This window comes from Echinops telfairi, unplaced genomic scaffold (genome assembly GCF_000313985.2).
Source record: "Echinops telfairi isolate 266 unplaced genomic scaffold, ASM31398v2 ScPeMD7_7463;HRSCAF=8501, whole genome shotgun sequence".
Lineage (NCBI taxonomy): Eukaryota > Metazoa > Chordata > Mammalia > Afrosoricida > Tenrecidae > Echinops > Echinops telfairi.
The window spans coordinates 4,210,251-4,229,415 of NW_022111363.1; the positions used below are offsets into that span (position 1 = coordinate 4,210,251).

The 19,165-nt window shown below is 60.2% G+C and overlaps 1 protein-coding gene across 1 annotated transcript; it reads right to left on the reverse strand.

Annotated features, from left to right (window-relative positions):
* Nucleotides 1–5,022: 5,022 nt before the first annotated feature.
* Nucleotides 5,023–18,489, reverse strand: SIDT2 (SID1 transmembrane family member 2). Its single transcript, XM_045283572.1, has 28 exons — nucleotides 18,459–18,489; nucleotides 17,557–17,728; nucleotides 17,118–17,282; nucleotides 16,984–17,029; nucleotides 16,491–16,592; nucleotides 15,521–15,604; nucleotides 14,761–14,860; nucleotides 14,548–14,613; nucleotides 13,393–13,486; nucleotides 13,048–13,100; nucleotides 12,753–12,764; nucleotides 12,313–12,384; nucleotides 12,091–12,162; nucleotides 11,832–11,894; nucleotides 11,002–11,108; nucleotides 10,765–10,838; nucleotides 10,611–10,677; nucleotides 10,153–10,226; nucleotides 9,879–10,002; nucleotides 9,644–9,761; nucleotides 9,224–9,360; nucleotides 8,947–9,055; nucleotides 8,683–8,759; nucleotides 8,508–8,554; nucleotides 8,183–8,288; nucleotides 7,520–7,630; nucleotides 6,391–6,504; nucleotides 5,023–6,317 (listed from the first exon to the last, which is right to left on the reverse strand). The coding sequence occupies exons 1-28, from the start codon at nucleotides 18,487–18,489 to the stop codon at nucleotides 6,255–6,257; spliced, it is 2,460 nt and encodes an 819-aa protein (XP_045139507.1). The 3' UTR covers nucleotides 5,023–6,254.
* Between the last annotated feature and the right edge of the window lie 676 nt (nucleotides 18,490–19,165).

Genomic DNA, 19,165 nt, shown 5'->3' on the forward strand with positions numbered 1-19,165 from the left:
CTCCTCCAGGTCCTCGTCGTACTTCTTCTCGATTTTGGACTGCACCTCGCGGCTCATGCCGTAGGAAGGACCTTTGTTGGCCATGCTGGAGAGAGCTAGATACGGAGAGGGCAGAGGCCAGAGCGTCAGGAAGCAGCTCTGCAAGCTGTGCTCAGCCACAGCACGGCCGCCTCAGGGACCGTCTGCCCAGCCTGTTTCCTCGTGTGTGCAACAGACCACCTGAGGGCACGCTTCTCCGAGCCTGGAGGATGTGGGCTCACCAACCCCACCACCTTTGTACCAGCAGAGTGGTGCCAGAGAGTCAAAAAGGCACCACCGGCTCAGTTTCCACTGCTCGAGGGGCAGGAGGATACCAGCTCTTTGGAGGGCGAGGGCAGGGAGCAGCAAGGAGTAAATGCTGTGGGCCTTTCCATCCACGCGGTCTCTGTGAGTGTCCTGTGAAACCAGCCGTGGACAGTGCATGGACATAGAAAGGTGGCTCAGTTCACTTAGAACGTTATGGACAAAACCCAGTGACAGGCTGGCCATAGCTTGCCAGTTCCTGGGCTAGCGCTCCCCCCAGCCCCCAGCCAAGACTGGACGGAGACGAAGGCACAGATGCAGCCTTCCTGGCAGCCAGCGTTGTTCTGCCAAATACAAGCAGCAGACAGCTCTCTTTGTCCAGCTGGGCGAGAGCTGCAACCTACTACCTCTGCCTCGACCACAGAAGTGCTCCCCAGTCGGACTTCAACTGTACCCTCCGGCCCAGTGTCTGCCTGCCAGCCCAGCCTCTGGGCTGGAGGAGTTCACACTCGCCACCCCTGGCAAGTTCGAGGAAACCACCAACATCCCAGAGCTCCTGGCAAAGAAGCTGTGTTCCCGAAGAGAAGCTGGGAATGCCTGCCAACTTCCACTCCCACCCTTGGGCTCTCAATACTATAGTAGCCTGAATCACTCAGGAGCCAGCGTCCTCCGGGGACAGGCCAGAGCCAAGAATCCCTCAGCTAGGGCTGGGGAGCCGCGCACCCCCCCACACCCCACCCCTGTCCAGACCGGCAGCACCTGCCTCCCTGAGGGCTCCGAGAAAGGAGGGTGACGGCGGCTGGAGCCAGGCCGCCCGCCCAGCACACGTGGGTGGTGTTCCTCTTGCTCAGTGTTTGTCTGAAAAGACCTCCCGAAGAGGCCCCAAATGAGAAGGGCTGGGAAGGGAGAATGGCCAAGGAGGGAGAAGATGGGGGAGGGCCGGCGTTGCCGTGGCCCCGCCTCCCTGTCTTCGGGGCGGAGGCCTCTGCAGCAACCCCACTCACATAGCATCCCCGGGGCAGCTGCCAAATCCCACGGCCCCGCCCCACCCTTTTCCTATGACGATCAACTGTTTGCATCCGTGAAGTGGGCTAAGAGTTCCTGTCTCCGAGAACTGTGGTCAGTGTGCCGTGGAACCAAAACCTCAATTGCCCTCCTTGACTCAGCGACCTTATCGGACCGGGTTTCCCAGGCCTGTAAATCTGAACAACAGTACATCACCTTGGCTTCCTCCCAACAGCTGACTGTGGTTAGGGGCCCAACACCGGGACCACCGGGCACCAGGGCTCCTCTGTGGTGGCGCAGAGTCCCTCGGAGCATTAGTCCTTCGTCCCCCCAACTCCTCCTCTCCCCACCCGTCTCCCCTCAACCCACTTTCCAAATCATCCCGAGTGCATCACAGTTGGGCGGAAGGACAGGTCACTTCTCCCTGAGCCTGTGGGATCGCCACCTCCCTGTCGGCAGGTGGTGCGAGAGGGTCCAAAAGGTACCGCGCTCTGCTCTTGAAGTTCACCTCCCTCCAAACCACCAAAAACTCCAACCAAACTCACTGTCACCGAGTCAAGTCAGCTAGGGCATTAGCCAGTGTTCGTCCTAGCCCTCAACCCCACCCCCACCCCAGGCTGGACAACGGCCTCCTTGTGGCACATGCACCCATCAATCACCTCCTACTGGCTGTAGCCCCCACCTCCTCTCCAGACCAGGTGTGGCAAGTGGAAACAGCCTGGTGGCAAATGTGTCTCGGGGGATTCTGAGCAGCGGGCAGAGTCCAAGGTGTCACGGTTCTCAGCGGCTGGGACACGGCGTGGCAAAGTCCCCTGGACCAGCGGGGACTTGGACTTGGAGCAGGGCGAGAAGGGACAACACACACTACCAGCCGCCACCATTCTTGGCGAAGGGGCTGCAAGTGGGGAGTCCTAAGAAAGCCCGGAAGGTCCTCGAAGTCCAGCCCTGCCCCACCTTTGAGCTATTGGGGAGAGGGGCTGGCTTCAGGGCAGCCCACAGGGGCCACCACAGGACAGGGTCCCTAGGAGGGAAGGCCGGGTGGGAGAGAAAGAACAGTCCGGCTGCCACCGCCTCCTGGAAGCCCGGAAAAACAAGTAGAACCAGAGCATATCCCCTCCCGCTCCATGCGCACAGCCAGAGGAGCGAGCCCCCTGCATCTGCAGTGGCCTGGGGCAAAGAGGACGTGCCCTACCACACAGGTGTGTGCACTACCACACAGGTGTGTGCCCCACTTCCCCGCCTCATTTGCCGGTGGTTAAGCGCTGGCTGGTAAATGCCAGGTGGGTGTCCAGCGCACCACAACCGCCCTCCCTCCCCAGCAGACAGGTGTGGCAGCCGGCTCAGGAAAGATCGCACAGCAGGGAAACCCTACCGGAGCAGTCACTGCAAGCGGGCTGTCAGGTGTGTGTTGTTTTAAACCACTGAGGAGATTCGCCGGATCACTTGGAAAGGGCTAGGCACCTGGGCGGCCAGGGCCGTGAGCAGCCATCGCGCCAAAGCCCCTTCCGGCTAGTATTCCACAATCATGGTGGCAACCTTCCACCCTCGGACCACAGAAGGCACCATGTCCCCCGTCCCGGCACCCACCACCACTGCTTGTTTCCAAGTACAAGACTTGTGGGGTCTCCTCCCATGGCCCTGAGACACAGCTCTCCAGCGCTGATGGACCCACACACTACTCAGGCACCCTCCTGGCTGCACCCAGAAACAGGCCCTATGCTATGGGTGTGACCATGGCTAGAGATGAGAGCCCCCTCTCTCCAGTCCCCAAGCTCAAATGACCCTCAGCACCATCTAAATCCTGTCACCTTAAGGCCATCCCGCACCAAACTTGACCCACCTCCCTAAAGTGGAGGGAGCAAACACCCCCATAATACCTGCTGAGAAGGGTGGGAGCATCCCCTGCAGGGGCCTCCCAGAGCCTGGCAGCAACCCTCCGCGGGGCGTCAAGCCCCAGCCCACCTACCCTGGCCCCACCACTGCACTTACGGGCTCCTAGAGGAACTCAGTCCGTGGGTTGGTCTCAGTGTCTGGGGCTTGGACAGACAGGCCAGGGCGTTGGCTGGGTGATGGGTTTAAAGGGCTGCTACCCTGGTGATGTCAGTCTCCCCCCACAGCCCCCTCCCTGCTAGAGGAAACTGGCTCCCTTCCCCACGCCCCGCTGCACCCCACACACACACCACCCCCCTTGACTCCACACAGACAGGCTCCATATTTGGGGAAAGACTCCCAGTTGGAGCAGTCTGCCCTGGGGGCTGCGGAGACATTCTCTGCGTGCTTGAGAGATGGAGCCTGCGAGGCGGGGGCGGGGAGCTGGCCGGGAAAAGCCTTTTATGGACAGGAGCTTCAAGGCTCGGCTTACTGAGCTCAGGGCTGCTCCTTCCTCAGTGTTCTTGGGAGAGGGAAATTCAAGCAGCCTTGGCCTGAGCAAGGAAAGGCTGCTGGGGGTGGGGGTATGGCTCCTAAGGTTTAGGAGGAACATGGGGAAAGGCGGATGGTGTGTGGTCGGAGGTGGCAAGTAACCTTTCCTGGGAACTCACTCCCTGCCAGGCACCTGTGTGAACTCTCCCGTGAAGGTCACGGGGACACGGAGACTGTGAGGACTAGGCCCATTTACAGGGACAAAACCCAGGCTGAACGGGTCATGCCTAAGGCTACCCAGTGAGGCAGGGGTGGCAGAGCCTGGGGATCCCCAGCTGCGTGGAGGCTAGATTGCCAGGCCCAATGTTTCGGGGACACCAGTCTGCTTGGGTTCTGTGGGGCTCCCAGCTGGGAGGGGCTTGAGTTCGGAGTGGGGAGATGAGCCGGGAAGGTCCAGTGGGCAGATGGCCATCTGGGAAGTGACCCTCTTCATGGTCTAACAGGGCCTGAGGCTCCATCACTACAGTGGGAAGTTCAGGGATAGGGTTGGATGGTCTCTCCCTCCTTCTAGGTCCTAGCGGTTCTCAACCTGTGGGGTCGCAACCCCTTTGGGGGGTTGAGCAACCCTTTCATATGGGTCACCCAATTCACAACAGTAGCAAAATTAGAGTTATGAAGTAGCAACGAAAATAATTTTATGGTTGAGGGGGTCACCACATGAACACTGCAAAGGGCCGCCGCATTAGGAAGGTGGGGAACCACTGCTTCTATGACCAATAATCTTAAGCCTATGCAATCCTAGAAAACACACGGGTCCCCATCGATCCAGGAGAGGCCGACTCCTCCGGATAGCTTGTGTCAGGATTCAGGTGTCCCCGCCCTACCACCACCTGGTAGCACACACGCCCCACGCCCCCCACCCCCAGCAGCCAGCCAGCCTCCAGCTTTACAAACGCAGCGACACATGGAGCTATACTGCCTCCCAGTGGCGCCTGAAGGGGAGAGCAGGGAGGGAAGCTCGGAAGCTAAACCCCCTGACACTCTGTAGTCCAGATCCCATTCCCGGACCTCACAGACCCGAGGTCAGTGGCAGTCTGGCAGCTGGGCAGAGGACTGGGGGGAGGCCATTTTAATTTCCCAAGCAAATGCCTGGGCCAAGTTTTTCAGTGTAAAGCACAGGGCAGGTGGAGGTTAGAGATGACAGAATCCTTGTCCTGGCTGGGGAGGTGGGGGGGACGGCAGTGGGGGGACGGCAGGGCTGCAGGGAGTCTGGTTTGAACAAGCGGATGGGAGACCAGCTGGGGCGGGGAAGGAAGGACCCCATCAACATTCTCCCCGTCTCCCCTCCACACCCAGGGACAGCCCGAGCCTGTGTCTGGTTGTTTCTTTAATGGAATGCGGCCTCATTCACAGAAAACAGGAATGCAACCGCAGCACGGGGTGGACGTCACCTGGAGTTCTAACACAGAGCCGGCCCCAGGGAGACCCAGGAGAACAAGTGTGGGTGAGCAGAACACAGTCGAGACAGAGGGCCGAGCTGCACCTCCACCACCCTTGGCATCTGGAATGTTCCAGTGGGGGGTTAAGGGCAACCCACGCCCCGAGCTGGAAACACGGTGTAAACGCAAGGTTGTGTGGGGACGTGTGTGCTGAAGACTGGACGGACGGACACTGGGAAGCCCGCCCTGGTCCAGAGGAAGGCTGAGTCTGGAGCAGCATCTCCCTTCCTTGCCTGCCGACAGGGACAGGCGTGGGGCTTCCTAACTCGCATCCAAATGGGTAGGGGTCTTGGGACCCTCCCTCCCTTTCACTCAGGGGGACATTCCTGAGTGGTGTCAATGGCACTGAGAGGCCCCAGCTGGGGCTTGGCAGGACTAGGGTCTGGGAGGGCAGAACGGACGACAGGGAAGGCCAGGTACTCTTCCCTCCAATTGTGGTGCCAGCATCAGTCCCGGGCGGGGTGGGGTGGGGGGTGTGGAGAGCGCACGACAGGACAGGTAGGGGAGGGGGCCTCTGCAATGCAGGCTGGACCTCACTGCTTAAGAGTCAGTTGCCCCAGCCTCTTGCAGGCCTTAGCACCAAAAGCGCCTGGCACCAGCTGGCCAGCTCCCACCCCACCCCCGACGTCACCATCCATCCTGGCTAACTAGAGGGCAGTGATGGCAGCCAGGTACAAGCCCCCTGAGAACAGGGGTCCTGGTGGGAGACAGCACCAGGCCTCTGGAGTAGGAGCCTGGGTGGGTAGAGGGCTTAGGAGCCGCCCAGGCTGCAGAGGAGGGGAGGGATGGGTAGGACACAAGTCACGATGGAGGAGGCAGCAAGGCCGTCCCTTCCTCCTCATGAAGAGGGACCAGGGAGGAGCCAGGAGTGCCACGGGCAGAAGGCCCAACACTGAGATAGAAGCAGCAATGTGGTCACTGCAGGGGCTTCAGGGGAGCAAGCTTCCCCTCAGCAGTGGGCAGGGCTCAGGCACCCCACAGCTGTCCTGAGCCAGGCTTGGCCCAGGTCACACAGTCCTGCCCCCATGCAGCAAGGCTGGGGCTTGGAGCCCCAGCTGTCCCGAGGCCAGCGCGGCGGCAATGGCGGCTGCGGGTGCACAGCTCGTGCTAGAAGACGTAGATCTTGTCCCGTTGCACGGTGTCCAGGTCGTCATCCAGCGTCAGCAACACCTGGGGGGAGGGCATGGGGTCAGGCGTAGGAGAGGGGGCACCTCCCTGCAGGGCAGCCACAACACTCTCGTACCAGGAAAGACCCGAACATGGCGATGGAGGAGAGGAAGTGCCAGATGTCGTGGTCATCGAAGAAGTCCAGAAGGATGCAGTCTCGGTTGTGCTCCCGTGACTCTGCGGGGGTTTTCTGGGGGCAGTGGAGGGAGGGGCTCCCTGTCGAGCTCTGTCCCAGACTCCCCCCCACCCACAGGAGACGGCCTTCCCCCTGGAAAGTACGCTCCTGCACACAGGAGACGGCCTTCCCACAGAGCCGGCTCCGAGGATGGACGCTGGAGCCTGTCCTCTCTCCTATTCCCCCCTTCAGAGACTCCTGGGCTTGATCAGAGCAGAGGGAGGTGACACCTCTGGACAGCTCGGGGACACATGAGGGCCCCTCAAGCTCCCCACGGCACCCCCCTGCCCCTAGCCTCCCTGCTCCCCCAGAGCTCCCCTGGGTCTCTTTTGTTTGCCCCTCCAAAGCACCACAGCCAAGACTCAAGAACACTGGCTGTTATGACCCATCGGCTGCAGAGTATGGCCCCGTCATAACTGTTATCTAACATACGATGCCCGCCTGCTGTGCCCGGGGGCTTCTGTGCCACACGCTGGCAACCATCTCCACCGAGAGCCACGGCCTGGCTTCCTTTAGGCCGCTCAGCATCCTCGCCCGGCTCCCTGGTGCGTGCACTGAGGCTGCCTCTTCTGTTCCTGCCTCTGGACTGTGAGCCAAGTCACAGGGGCTCCAGGCCACAGGGCCCTTGTCTGCCACCACCACTTTATAGCCAAGAGCATGACCACACCTCCTCTAGGAGGCCTTCTTGGACCCCCCCAACTCCAGAGGGTCTCCATCCTCGGACCTCCTGCGCATCTCTCCGAGCCACCTTGCCGGGTCCCCTCACTGCACCTGGCACACTGCAGACAACCAACGAGACCAACAGTCTCTCGTGGGCTGGGCTGGGCTTGCAGGGTCTGTCCGTCAGACTTCATTCTGATCTCGGACCTCAAGCATAACATGACAGGAAGGGAGGCTCTCTTTTCCAAGGGGGGCGGGCCGCACCTCATGAGCTCGGACGCCTCTGTGACAGACTCCCTCAGGAAAACACAGAGCTGGATCCCTTACTTGTTGGCTCCGCCCTGCTTCTACCTGCAGGAGGATGGCTCACCTGCCAGGTGCTGAGTCCCTGGAAGAAGAAGAAGAGCGCGAAGCCCCAGACCACAGAGGTGCCGGCGATGCACAGCAGGGGGATGAGCTTGATCCTCTCCCCACTGCGCAGCTGCAGGGGCAGGGAGGGGAGAGCTGGGTGAGGAGCCAGCCGCGCCCCCCAGCTCTCAGGGGTACTGCCCCGACTCTGGAAGTCTTGTTGAATTCACACCCTCAGCTCACACAGCCACCTAGCTCAACCTGTCTCCGGTGCTAACAGCCTGGGGCCCTTCCCCCTGATGTCCATCACACCAGGGCAGCCATGGACTCTCAGCGAAGGCAGATGGTGCTGACCAGGGGGCTCACTTTCTTGCGGATGGGTCCTCTCACCTTGGATGAGAGTCCCTGAAAGTCCCCGAGGGTCAGTGTCCCCTCTGCACTTCGGCCCGCCAGGCCCTAAGCCCACCACCGACATAGTGATCATGACCTCCTCTCAACTCCTTCTGCGCGGAATGGGGGCCTTCCCACCTGCACCCTGAAAGGCTACCAGCCTCGTGGGCCACTCTGGGAAGCTGGAACTCAGGAAATGGCTTTGTAAGGTGTCACTGCCTCCCAGAGGGCACCTGCCTCTCCTCTGAAGACTTCACTGGAATGGACGGACACGCATCAGGGCGACCCCACGCACCTTCATGATGATGTAGAAGGCGAAGTACAGAAGCAGGTTGCAGATGCCGATGGCCAGCAGGTAGGAGGCGAAGTCGTTGGGGCGCACGATGAGCCCGTAGGCAGCGCTGGCAAAGGCAGGGAGGGCTGGTGAGGCAGCGGAGTAGAGGCAGGGCGGGAAGGGCTCCCTCACCACGCTGGATTGTAATGTGGGGCCGGGGCTGCTCGCACACGCCAGCCAGGAGCCCCCCACCTTTCTCTTTAGCCCCCAAACTCAGCAGTTGTCCCTGGCTCCCCAGAAGCCACAGGCTGGCTACGCCCCAAGTCGTCTGTCCTGCCAGACTCACAGCGACCAGTTGATGATGTTGCCCACGACCAGCAGCACCATGCGGTCCTGTGGGGGAAGCAGAGACAGAGATGCCGCGGGGCTGAGCGGGGGTGGGCAGCACGGAGCAGCTGGTCTCCAGCCCTCCCCAGAGCTGGCTGTGCGATAAGGGTGGGACTGGGGCGCAGGGCAGGTACCACGTAGAGGGGCCCGGTGCACTGCCGGATGCAGTCAGTGTAGAGCACGTGAAGGATGCGCCGGAAGATGCCCGAGTCTGCGGGGAGAACACGCAGCGCTGAAAGGCCCAGCCGCCCCTCCTGTGGGACCCTTGCCTCACAGGGCCATTCCTTAGCCAGTGACTCCTGGAGGGACAGCCAGTCCCACGAGGCCACCCACCAAACCCTCACCACCTGGGCGCCTGCCCCCACTGCCCCGGCTCCCCGAGCTGAGCAGAGCCTCACCCAGCTTCCAACGGCCCATGTAATAGAGCTGCGTGCTGAGCAGCAGGGTGGCAGTGATGTGGATGACGGAGAAGACGATCCAGAACACCGTGTTCCCTTTGCCAAAGACCTGTAGGTGGAGGACCCCAGGCATCAGACCGCCGGTGTGTGTGATGGTGGGAGGGGGGCCCTGGGACCTGGCCCTTCACTCAGAAGAGCCAAGGTGGCTGCCGGGCCTGGCTGGGCAGCCCGGGGTTGTTAGGAAGTGGGAGCGGCTGCAGAGGGGCGAGATGCTCACCACGCCCAGCACAGAGAAGAAGATGACGATGGCCAGACAGGCGTAGGCGCTGTAGGCGCTGGCGTTGATGTCCGGGTGCCGCTTCTGGTACAGCTTGAGCATGCAGAGCCCGGCAATCATGTACATGAACGACGTGTCTGCAGGTGGAGCGCCACGTGAGCCCACCGACACCCAGCATCTCCCCCTGGTGACGGGGCCAGCAAGCGGTGGGTGGGTGGGCACTCGGGCGTCCCAGGTTGGACTCATCAGATCAGTGTTCTCAGCGCATGTGCACACCCTGGCAGCCAGGGACGCTCGGCGCACGGATGCTGGAGCCGCTGAGGGCTTCTTCTCTGCGTGCCAGCCCTGCCACCCGTCCCTGGCTGGACTGAGCCTCGGGGCCCCTGCCTGCGGGGCACGGGGAGTGGTGGCCTCACTCACCAAACTGGAAGTTGGTGTAGTTGGGGCAGACATGATAGCAGGCGCTGAGCAGACCCTCCATCATCAGAGCGGTGCCCATGGCGTAGAAGAGGCCAAAGTGCTTCGGGATCCCGCATTCCTGGGGTGCAGAAGAACGGCAGGGGGTGGTGGGCTGGGGAGGGGCCCTCACGTGCGGAGTGGCAGAGGGTAAGGGGAGGCCTGTGGAGGCCAGCTGCGGACGGGCGGGGCTGCTCACCAGGGCGTAGAGGTCGTTGCGCAGCAGGGCCCGGTTGTGGTTGATCTCTCGCTGCAGGATGATGAGCAGGAAGAGCAGGCCCAGCAGGATGTAGCCCAGGTTGCTGACGATGTTGTTGAAGGCGCTGCAGAGCACACCACGCAGGGCACGCTGCTGGCTGGGCCTCTGTCCCAGACTACTGAGTCCAAGTCCCAAGGGGTCCCCACCCCCACCCCCCACCCCCCACCGAAGCGGCCTCTTCCTGGGGAAAGTGGCCTGCCAGCATTGGCCCCACCTGAGGTTGCCCAGCGGGTGAGCGCACAGGAAGTTGTAGTAGCAGATGTCCTGATTCCCTGTGACATTCACCACCTGCAGGGGGAGGGTGTTAGAGCACACAGCCTGAGGGACGTGGGAGCCAGGCCCTGGTCGCTCTGGCCAGGAAGCCAAGGACAGGAAGTGCCAACGGGGCCAGCAGGTTTCTGCAGGCCTGTGGCTGGGCGTGGCTGACAGCTGGGAGCCCAGGGGTTCCTGCCCACAGGACGGAGAAAAGGGAAGGGAAATCCTTGCCACGTCTCAGGCTTGTTTCAGAAACCCCACAACCCCCGCTGGTGCCACCCTGCTACCCATGCTTGGGGCAGTCTTTTGCTTTGCCCAGTTCACCCAGCCCAGGAGGCAGAGGTGGGATTTCCATCGAGACGGGTCCTTGCTCTCTGCAGAGCCCAAGCTGGGCAGAGGGTCTGCGCCCGCCCTCACCGTTTGGTAGGTGATCACCAGCTGCACCACGGGGAGGGCGTAGAAGACAGCGATGGTGGCAATGTTCCTGGGGGGAAAGGGGCAACGGTGAGGCGGGCAGGACCCAGGAAGTCACTGCCAGCCACGGGCACCCCGGGCCGCTGGGCTCACTCACCAGAAATAGATCTGGTACTTTTTCCGCAGGACACGCTTGTCCTTCCGGGCCAGGTCCGCCACGTAGAGGTATTGCTGAGGGGAGGCTGCAGTGAGCCCCGCTGCTGACCCACCGTTCGGAGGGGCAGGTATAGAGACCACCCCCCTGCTGCCGCTGCTGAGGCCCAGGGGCTGAGCCAATGTGCTCTAGGACCCCCTGCCCCAGGGAGCCCCTCCCCCGCTGGGGAGCGCACCTGACCTTGGTGCGGATGACGTTCTTGTCGGAGTCGATGTCGGCCAGCGTATCATAGTCGTCCTCCTCCACGGAGCTCATCGAGTCCAGCCGCGGCCGCGTGCCCACCGGGTCTGAGGAGGCAGTACAGGGAGCAGGCTTGTACTGGCAGGCGAGGGCACCCCAGGTGCGGCCCTGCCTCCTGAGGCAATTGTCAAAATTGAGAGGCGGTGGAGGCAAGGCAGACGGTGGGCCAGGGCTCAGAGCAGGGATGGCTGTGGGCTCAGCCTAAGTCCATGGGGGGCGGGAGCAAGGGAGGCCACCCTGGCTTTGCTCCCGGCCTCCGTCTGCTCGCTCACTGACCCAGAGCTTCTTAGGCCAGGACTCCAAGTAGACCCTCAGGCCCAGCAACAGGGTGGGACTGGGCAGCGGCCGTGCTGATTAGAAGGTTCCCTGTTCTGTGGGTTCTGAGAAGACAGCGCCTTGGCCCCCACAGGGTCAGGACCCCCAAGGCCTTGGAGGGCAGGCAAAGATGAAAGGCTGCCTCCTTTAACCCATTTGCCTCTTAAGAGTCACGTTTGCCTCTTAAGAGTCACCTTGCCGGATCAAAGGCCCCCAGGAGGCCAGGAAGTGGGTGCCCAGGTGGTGGCTGGAAGCCAGGTGGGACACTAGCCCCCCAGTCCCAGGGCTTAGAGCCTGCCCGCCCCAGAAGACACAGAACTGGCAATCACTGGCAGCAGGGGAGAAGCCATGCACAGAGCAGCATCTTTCTGGGCCCCAGAGCGGGCGCTCCAATGGGTGGACTGCCCTGGCAGCAGCTGATTGGCCAAGCAGCACCCCCGCTCCCCCACAACTACCCATGGCAATGCACAGCTGCCGCATCTGGCCAGAGGGGAGACGCCGCTTGAACTGGTCGAGCCCTTCAAAGGAAAGGGAAAGTTACCGGGGAGCTGGGGTCGCAGGAGCAAAGGGCACAGGGAGGAGAGGGGCCAGGAGACCAGCAGGTCCTCCCCTGGGTCCAGCATCTGACAGATGAGGCCACCACCCACCAACACCTGTCACCCAGCCAATGCCAGCCCTGCACCGCACAGCCACCGGCCTGGCGGGGCCTCTCACCTTGGTAACTGTAGGACAGGTCCCCGGTGCCCACGCTGTCCAGAAAACCATCTGTGGATCCGGGGCAGTTCTCTGCGGACCGGGGTAGCAGCCAAGTGGTGAGCAGGGGAGGGGAGGCGGGGCCCAGACTGAGGGGCTCTGAGCTCTGAGCGGGGCTGCCCAAGGGAACCAGGCCTCATGGGAGTGGGCAAGCCCAGCTGAGCCGCTGGCTTTGCCACCTACCGAAGGAGCCGTAGCTGTAAGCCTCATACGGGGAGCTGCCAGGGAAGGCATCGGCCAGGACCCGAGGGTGGCCTGCAATGAGAAGCCAAGGTCCCTTAGCCCTAGAAGCAGAGAGGAGACAGGAAGAAGCCAGAGGAGACGGGCCTCGAGGGGCCAGGCTGGCCACATCCCATAAGCACCTCTGCAGGCAAACAGGCCTGGTTCCCCACCACCACCACCTGCCCAAGCTTGCCCGTGCTTCCCCAGGGAAACACTCGCCGCCAGACGACCTCCCTCAAAAGACAGTGCAGCCAAGGAGTGGATGTGGCTGTGTGAGCAGCCAGAATGGACACATGGACACACAGCACCCGGCCTGCCTGGTGGACCCACCAAGGCACCCGGCACCTCACTGCCCTCCCACATCTGGACTGTGCCTCTTGCCGGCAGCCCCTGGAGCTTACCAAGGAGAGAAGCTGAGAGAAGGTCCCAAGCAGGAGGAGGGCAAGAGGGGAGAGAGGAGGAGCACAGATCAATTACTCCAGAGGCGGTGAGCTACACCACCTCCGGCAGACAGAGCGTGAGCGAGCAAGCAAGCAGAAGCCAAGGGGTGGCCAGAAGGGGCCGGACACAATGCCCCAGCCCCATCTCCACCTTGCTCCCAGGTGAATTCTCCCAAGGTGCCCAGGCCTTTCTCCCAGAGGCCCTGGGGCAAACATCCACCAGGATCACCTCCCTGCCCCATCCCCTAGGAGGTACCACTTTCTGGGCAGGCTCGGTCCATGGCCACCAGCAGGGTCTTCTTCTTCTGCCTGCAGGGACAGGATCCGAGGGCTACTCAGGTGGGGCAGGACAAGGGTCCCTCCAACACTGGGCTAGTCTTCCTTCTACCCATCCCACCCCACCTAACCCTGGCTCTCCATCCAGGATCCCCGTCTGGGGAGGACGCAGATGCCAGAGGAGGTGGGGTGTGAACCACACACCTTGCCCGCCATTCCACCCAGGCAAGGGCAATGAAGGTGGGCCAGGCTGAGCCCTGACCCGGCAGCCATCTCCAACCCCCCACCCCCCTCGCCCCATGTGCCCAGAACTCCTCCACTTTACCTCCAATTTTCCCAACAGGCCAGGAGGATGGTCAGCAGGTAGAAGGAGAGAAATATGCCCAGGCAGAAGAGCATGCCACCAACGTAGGCCTCAGCTGTGGGGATGGAAGCAGGGAGAAGGCGATCAGCACTGTCCATGGCTGACCCAAGTCCACAAAGCCCCTACTGACTTGGATTTCCTCCCCAGTCCCTTCTCGCACCACCTCTCCCCTCAGATGCAATGACCCAGCGCATCTCAACCGCCTGAAAGTCCCCAAATGCACCAGCCTTTAACAGGACCCTGTCTTTGCTCATGTTATGTCCTCCGCTAGAATGCCCTCTCTCGCCTTGAAAATTCTGTCTTATAATGGAGTCTAGTGAGACCTCTGCTGTCCCAACCATTCTCTCACCGCATGGCTCTGTAACGCTTAGCTCACGGCCCACGTTGTACAACCATCACCGCTACCCAGCCAGATCTCAGAACCTCCTCTTCCATGTGTCTCTCAGGGCTCAGAACACAGCTCAGGGACAGGGTCCCTTGGGAAGGCATTCCCACCCTTCATAGTCCCCATGGTGCCCTGCTCTGGGCTCATCCTGGCGGCCAGCACTTGGGGTGGCAACAGCCTGGCCCTGGGGCCCTCACCCAGCACCTGACACACAGAGGTGCTCAATAAATATTTGCTAAATACCCTATGTAGAAGAGACTTCTTTTCCCACCCAGCCCAACCCCTAAAAGTGATTTTAGTTTACGGGAGGGTGCGGCGGTTTCCAATCTTTTGGTCAATATTTAATGGGACACTGGCTTGAGCCTGGTCCTTACTCATTAATTTTGTGCCAAACCTCACAACTCGGCGAGCCTAGGGGTCTGGTCTGATGAGTCTGTGGCACCGAACAGAGGCAGCCGGCGAGGCTGCAGTAGCGCTCGCTGGGCAGCAGGGGGAGAAGCCTAACTGGGAACTTTCTATCTCCAGTCCCGGAGCCTTCCTGCCACGGGGCGGTGAAGCACCTCCTGGCCCTCCCCGTCTGGTCTCACAGCCTGACCAGAATGCAGCCTCTTGCAACTGCCTCGGCCTGCTGGAGTAGGCCTGGTCGTCGTCCCCATGCAGAGAACATCCCACACCCAAGGCTGGAGGAAGAGCCCAGGCCAGCTCCCCTGCACTCCACCACCCACACTCACACGTGACTGCTCGAGACACCAGCACAGACAGGGTTTTCTGGCGGTGCCCTTGATCAACCGGTTCATCTGGAAGTGAATGCCACATGGTAATGAAAGGGCTGCCAGAGCACACAGCTGGTGGGGCCAGGCCTCCAGGAGTCCAAGGCCCACCAGCCAGCCCCCCGGGTTCCTCCAGCTGCCCATCCCCAGCCAGGCCCGGGACACACCACGTACCTTCCACAAAGGGGTAGTAAGGCAAGGAGCCCCCGCAGGCCTGGTCTTCGGTCTTCACCACCACCACCACATAAAAGCTGTTGCTGGGGAAGTCCTTGCGCTGAGGGGAGACGATGACAGCCATCAGCAGGGCGGGTCTGCGTTGTCGCCGTCGCTAGCCCTGGTCCGCAAACCCTTTGTGCAGGCTGGGCAACGCGCTCCTCTCTGTATGTGTTCTGATGCAGCTCAAATCCATGAGGGCCTCTTCCCCACGTGCCCTCTCATCTCCATGATCCAGGTTCAGAGATGTTTGCTTCGGGGCACAGGGCCAGTTCGTGGCGCAGCCAGGATCCAAGCTGGTCCGCCCGCCTGGCACCAGAGCCCAAACCTTGACCCTAGAGACTAGGGCCATATGAGCAAATGTGCCTCACCCAGAGGCTGTGGCACTCACGTGCTGTCCAGTGACAGGCTGGCAGGCAGGGGCAGAGGGCCCACTAAGCAGCCACAGCCAAATCTCTGGATAGCAGAAGGTGGGCACATGGCTCAGCCCTCCTCCCCTGCCCCCGGCACAGGTAGCCCTGAGAAACCCATCCCCTCCTAATTCCCACTGTGAATATGAAGTACATATGGCAGCCAGAAAGAGTACCCCTCTCCAGGGATTTCAGGAGACTCCCAAGTCTCCCTCTTGTGGGGAAGGGAGGGCAAGGGCAGAGGAGAAGGAACGAGAGGTGTCAGGAGAGCTGATCACCTGGCTATGCCTCTCCCGTGTGCGGTTTCCTACCTGCACGGTGATGGCTGCTTTCTTAGTCATCGTCTGGTACATGCCGATGAAGGCCACATTGTTGTCCAGGTCATAGACAGGGCACTACAGCCGGAGGATGGAAAGGGGAGGCGGACAGGGGCTGACTTAGGGCCCTAACGCTCATAGGTGGGGACGTGAGCAAAAGGGTCAGGCTACGGCTTTCAAAAGATATAACGTCTGGGGTCTTAAAAGCTTGAAGATAAACAAGCAGTCATCTAGCTGAGAAGCAACAAAGCCCACATGGAAGCACACCAGCCTGTGTGATCATGAGGTGTTGATGGGATCAAGGTATCAGGCATCAAAGACCCAGAACAAAAAATCATATCAATGTGAACGAGGGGAAGCGCGGAGTAGAGACCTAAAGCCCATATGTAGACATTACAGAAGGGTCACAAGGAAGAGACTAGCCAGTCAGGGTGCAGTATAGCACCAATGAAACATACAACTTTCCTCTAGTTCTTTAATGCTTCCTCTCCAACACTATCATGACCCCAATTTTACCTTACAAATCCAGCTAGACCAGAGCATGTACACTGGTACAGATAAGAGCTTGCAGCACAGATAAACCCCTCAGGACCAATAATGAGAGTAGCAATACCAGGAGGGTGGAGGGAAGGTGGGGGGAGAAAGGGGGAACCGATCACAGTGACCTACATATAACCCCTTCCCAGGAGGACGGACAACAGAAAAGTGGGAGAAGGGAGACAGTGGTCAGTGTAAGGCATGGAAAAAAAAATTGCAAATTATCAAGAGTTCGTGAGAGAGGGAGGAGGAGGGGGGAAACGAGGCACTGATATCAACAGTTCAAGTAGAAAGCAATTTTGAGAATGATGATGGCAACACATGTACAAATGTGCTTGACACAATAGATGTATGTATGGATTGTGATAAGAGTTGTACGATCCCCCAATAAAAAGATTTTAAAAAAAGGAATGGTCGGTCCACTTACCAGGACATCCTGGATAGAGATGACCGAGCAGGGGAAAGCCTTATTGGAGGTCACCTTGACAATCACGGAGTCCACACCTTCCGGGAACTCGTATTTGAAATACTAGATGGAAAAGCGCGGGCGGGAACAGAGGATGGATGCCTGAGCATGACGTGAGGGTGCTCTGTCCCGGTAGGTGAGGACCCAGAATGCTCTCAGGGTGGGACAGGGGTGTTCTCTGGGGACATGGGCCTTCATGAGAAACAGTGCTGACTGCATGCTTCCCTCAACCTCAGCCGGGCACTCAGAACACACAGCCTGGGAGGTAAACCCATGTCTCTCACTGCCCCATGATGCCTGTCCCTTAACAGCTTCAGGTCAGAATTCCTATTTCCAGAGTGCCCCCATGGAAACTTCGGTCAACTTGAAAGTCCCAGCAAGACCACTGACGTGCCCACTCTCAGCCCCAGCTTTGCCCTTCCCTTCTCGAGGGTAGCAGACAGGGACATTTTACCTGAGGCTGAGCTGCTGTGGTATTGAAGCTGAAATGCTCCCCGGTCCTGCAGGGCAGAGAAGAGACCACCCACCCCACAGTCACTCTGGAGCTTGGGACAGAGGCACGTGGTCCCCGTGCTGCCCCCTGCTGACCTGAGCACGAAGTCATCCATTCGGCTGACTCGGAGCTGGTACGTGGTGTTAACTGGGGACAGGGTGGACACGTCCACGTAGAAGAACTGCACCTCGGACTCATTCTTTGTGGGGGGTTGACACAAAGTTCGTTCCACCTTTTGGTAGAGGTACTTGCGCTGATACCTAAGGCGGGAAGCAGAGAGTTAGGACGAGACTACGGCCCCAGCCTGGTGGCCACTGCAGGGAGAGCAAGACCTCACGTCCTCCAATCTGGTCTCCACCATGCTGCTGGCCCTACACCCCCACCCCACCAGAGTGACGAAATGAAGGCTGGCTGACTTGGCCCTCATGCCCTGATGAGCCTCTTGCTTCAGAGAACGAGGAAGAGAAACTGCAGAGTTCTTGGGTGTTCTGGGCCTGGGCCACCCCCACTTCCGGGTCCCCGGGTCCTACTCACAGCCCTCGTAGGATGAGGGGCACCTGGAAGGACACCACAGCTTCCTTCTGGCGGACCACGAACAGCAGAGGGGCGGTCTTCTGCTTGTTGAGGACATTCACAGACACACGCACGCCCTCCGTCTGCAGGGGATGCGGAAAGGACCCTCCGTCAAGCGGCAGCGTCTCTGTGTCTGCATCCAGACGTGCAGACCTAGAGCCGTAACCCACTCCCACCCCCACCCCTGGCTTCGTGTTCTTGCCCCCTCTGTGCCGGAGCTGTGCAAGGCCACCACCACTGGATCCGTGGGTGTCTCTGGAAGGCCTCATGCCTGGCCATCGAGAAATAGTTGTCATTTTCAACAATTACTGTGGGGCGCAGACTTTGGCAACGGTGGGAGTCAGGTTGTATCCCCAGCTCTGGTCGGTAGAGGGGACTGGAGAGCAGGCACTTCACATCCCTGAGCCTCAGTCTCCCTCTCTATAAAGCAGACACAGTCTCACCACTGGCGCTATGGAGATACTTTAAAAAACTCACTGCCATCGAGTTGATACCAACTCAGAGCGACCCTATAGGAAACCCCTGTGGGTTTCCGAGCTGTTACTCTTCACAGGAGCAGAGAGCCTTGTCTTTCTCCCGAGGAGCAGTTGGTGGTTTTGAACTGCTGACCTATTAGCTAAGCAGGCCAACATGTAACCACTACACCACCAGGGCTCCCTATGTAGTTACTAAGTGTATAGGGCAGAATGAGCGAAAGGGGGGAAAAGAAACCCTGGGAATGCTTGTTGATAGGCTGCTCAAACCCGAGCCCCAGGGGCCACAGCCACCAGGCCCTTCAGATCAAGGGAAAAGAGGAAGAAAGGACGTGGCTGAAAAGTAGCAAGGAGGAGACCAAACTTCAAAGAATGAGGCGCTGGCCGCACACCCAGGACTGCCACAGAAATCAAATGTCATCGCGGTAAAGGGAAACCGATGCTCACTCTCCACTCCACTGCTCTCCAGTAAAACCAGGCAGTGGGGAGTGAGCGAGGCAAACGGAGAGAAATGTATGCTCCCTGGTTGCAAGAATCCCCCAAACAGCTCTGCTCAGGTCGAGGCTGCCCACCTGGCTCGGCCCTGTTCAATTCAGAGCTGGTGGGCGAACGGAAAGAAAAGCCACCGTGAGAGGAACCTCCACAGTGAAAACCAAACAAACGTCCTTCCTCTCCCTCAACTTGCAGTTCGCCATCTCTCCGCCATCCTCTCTTACAACCCAGGGGGCTGGCGGAGGCAGGAAGCAGGCTGGGAAGGTCCTGGTACTTACTGAGCCTGGGAAGTTCTCCCTCCATCTCCCTGGGGAGCCCGAGCTGTAACTTGTCAACCTTTCTATCCTGGGCCAGTCTCCTTCCTCACCACCCCACTGGGGTTTTGGGGGCCAGGCCCAGTCACCTGGCAAACTTCCCCTGCACTCGGTTAGATTCTGGGAGACAGGGTGGTGGGGGGCAGGCTCAGACCCCAGCAGGTGCAGGGGGTGGAGGCACAGGGTTCAAGAGATCTGAGAGGAGACAACTTCAGAGACAGTCCGAGCTTCTGGGAAGGAGGGGCCGCAAATGAAGGCTAAGGAATGGTCAGAGGCTCCAGTGCGCTTCTG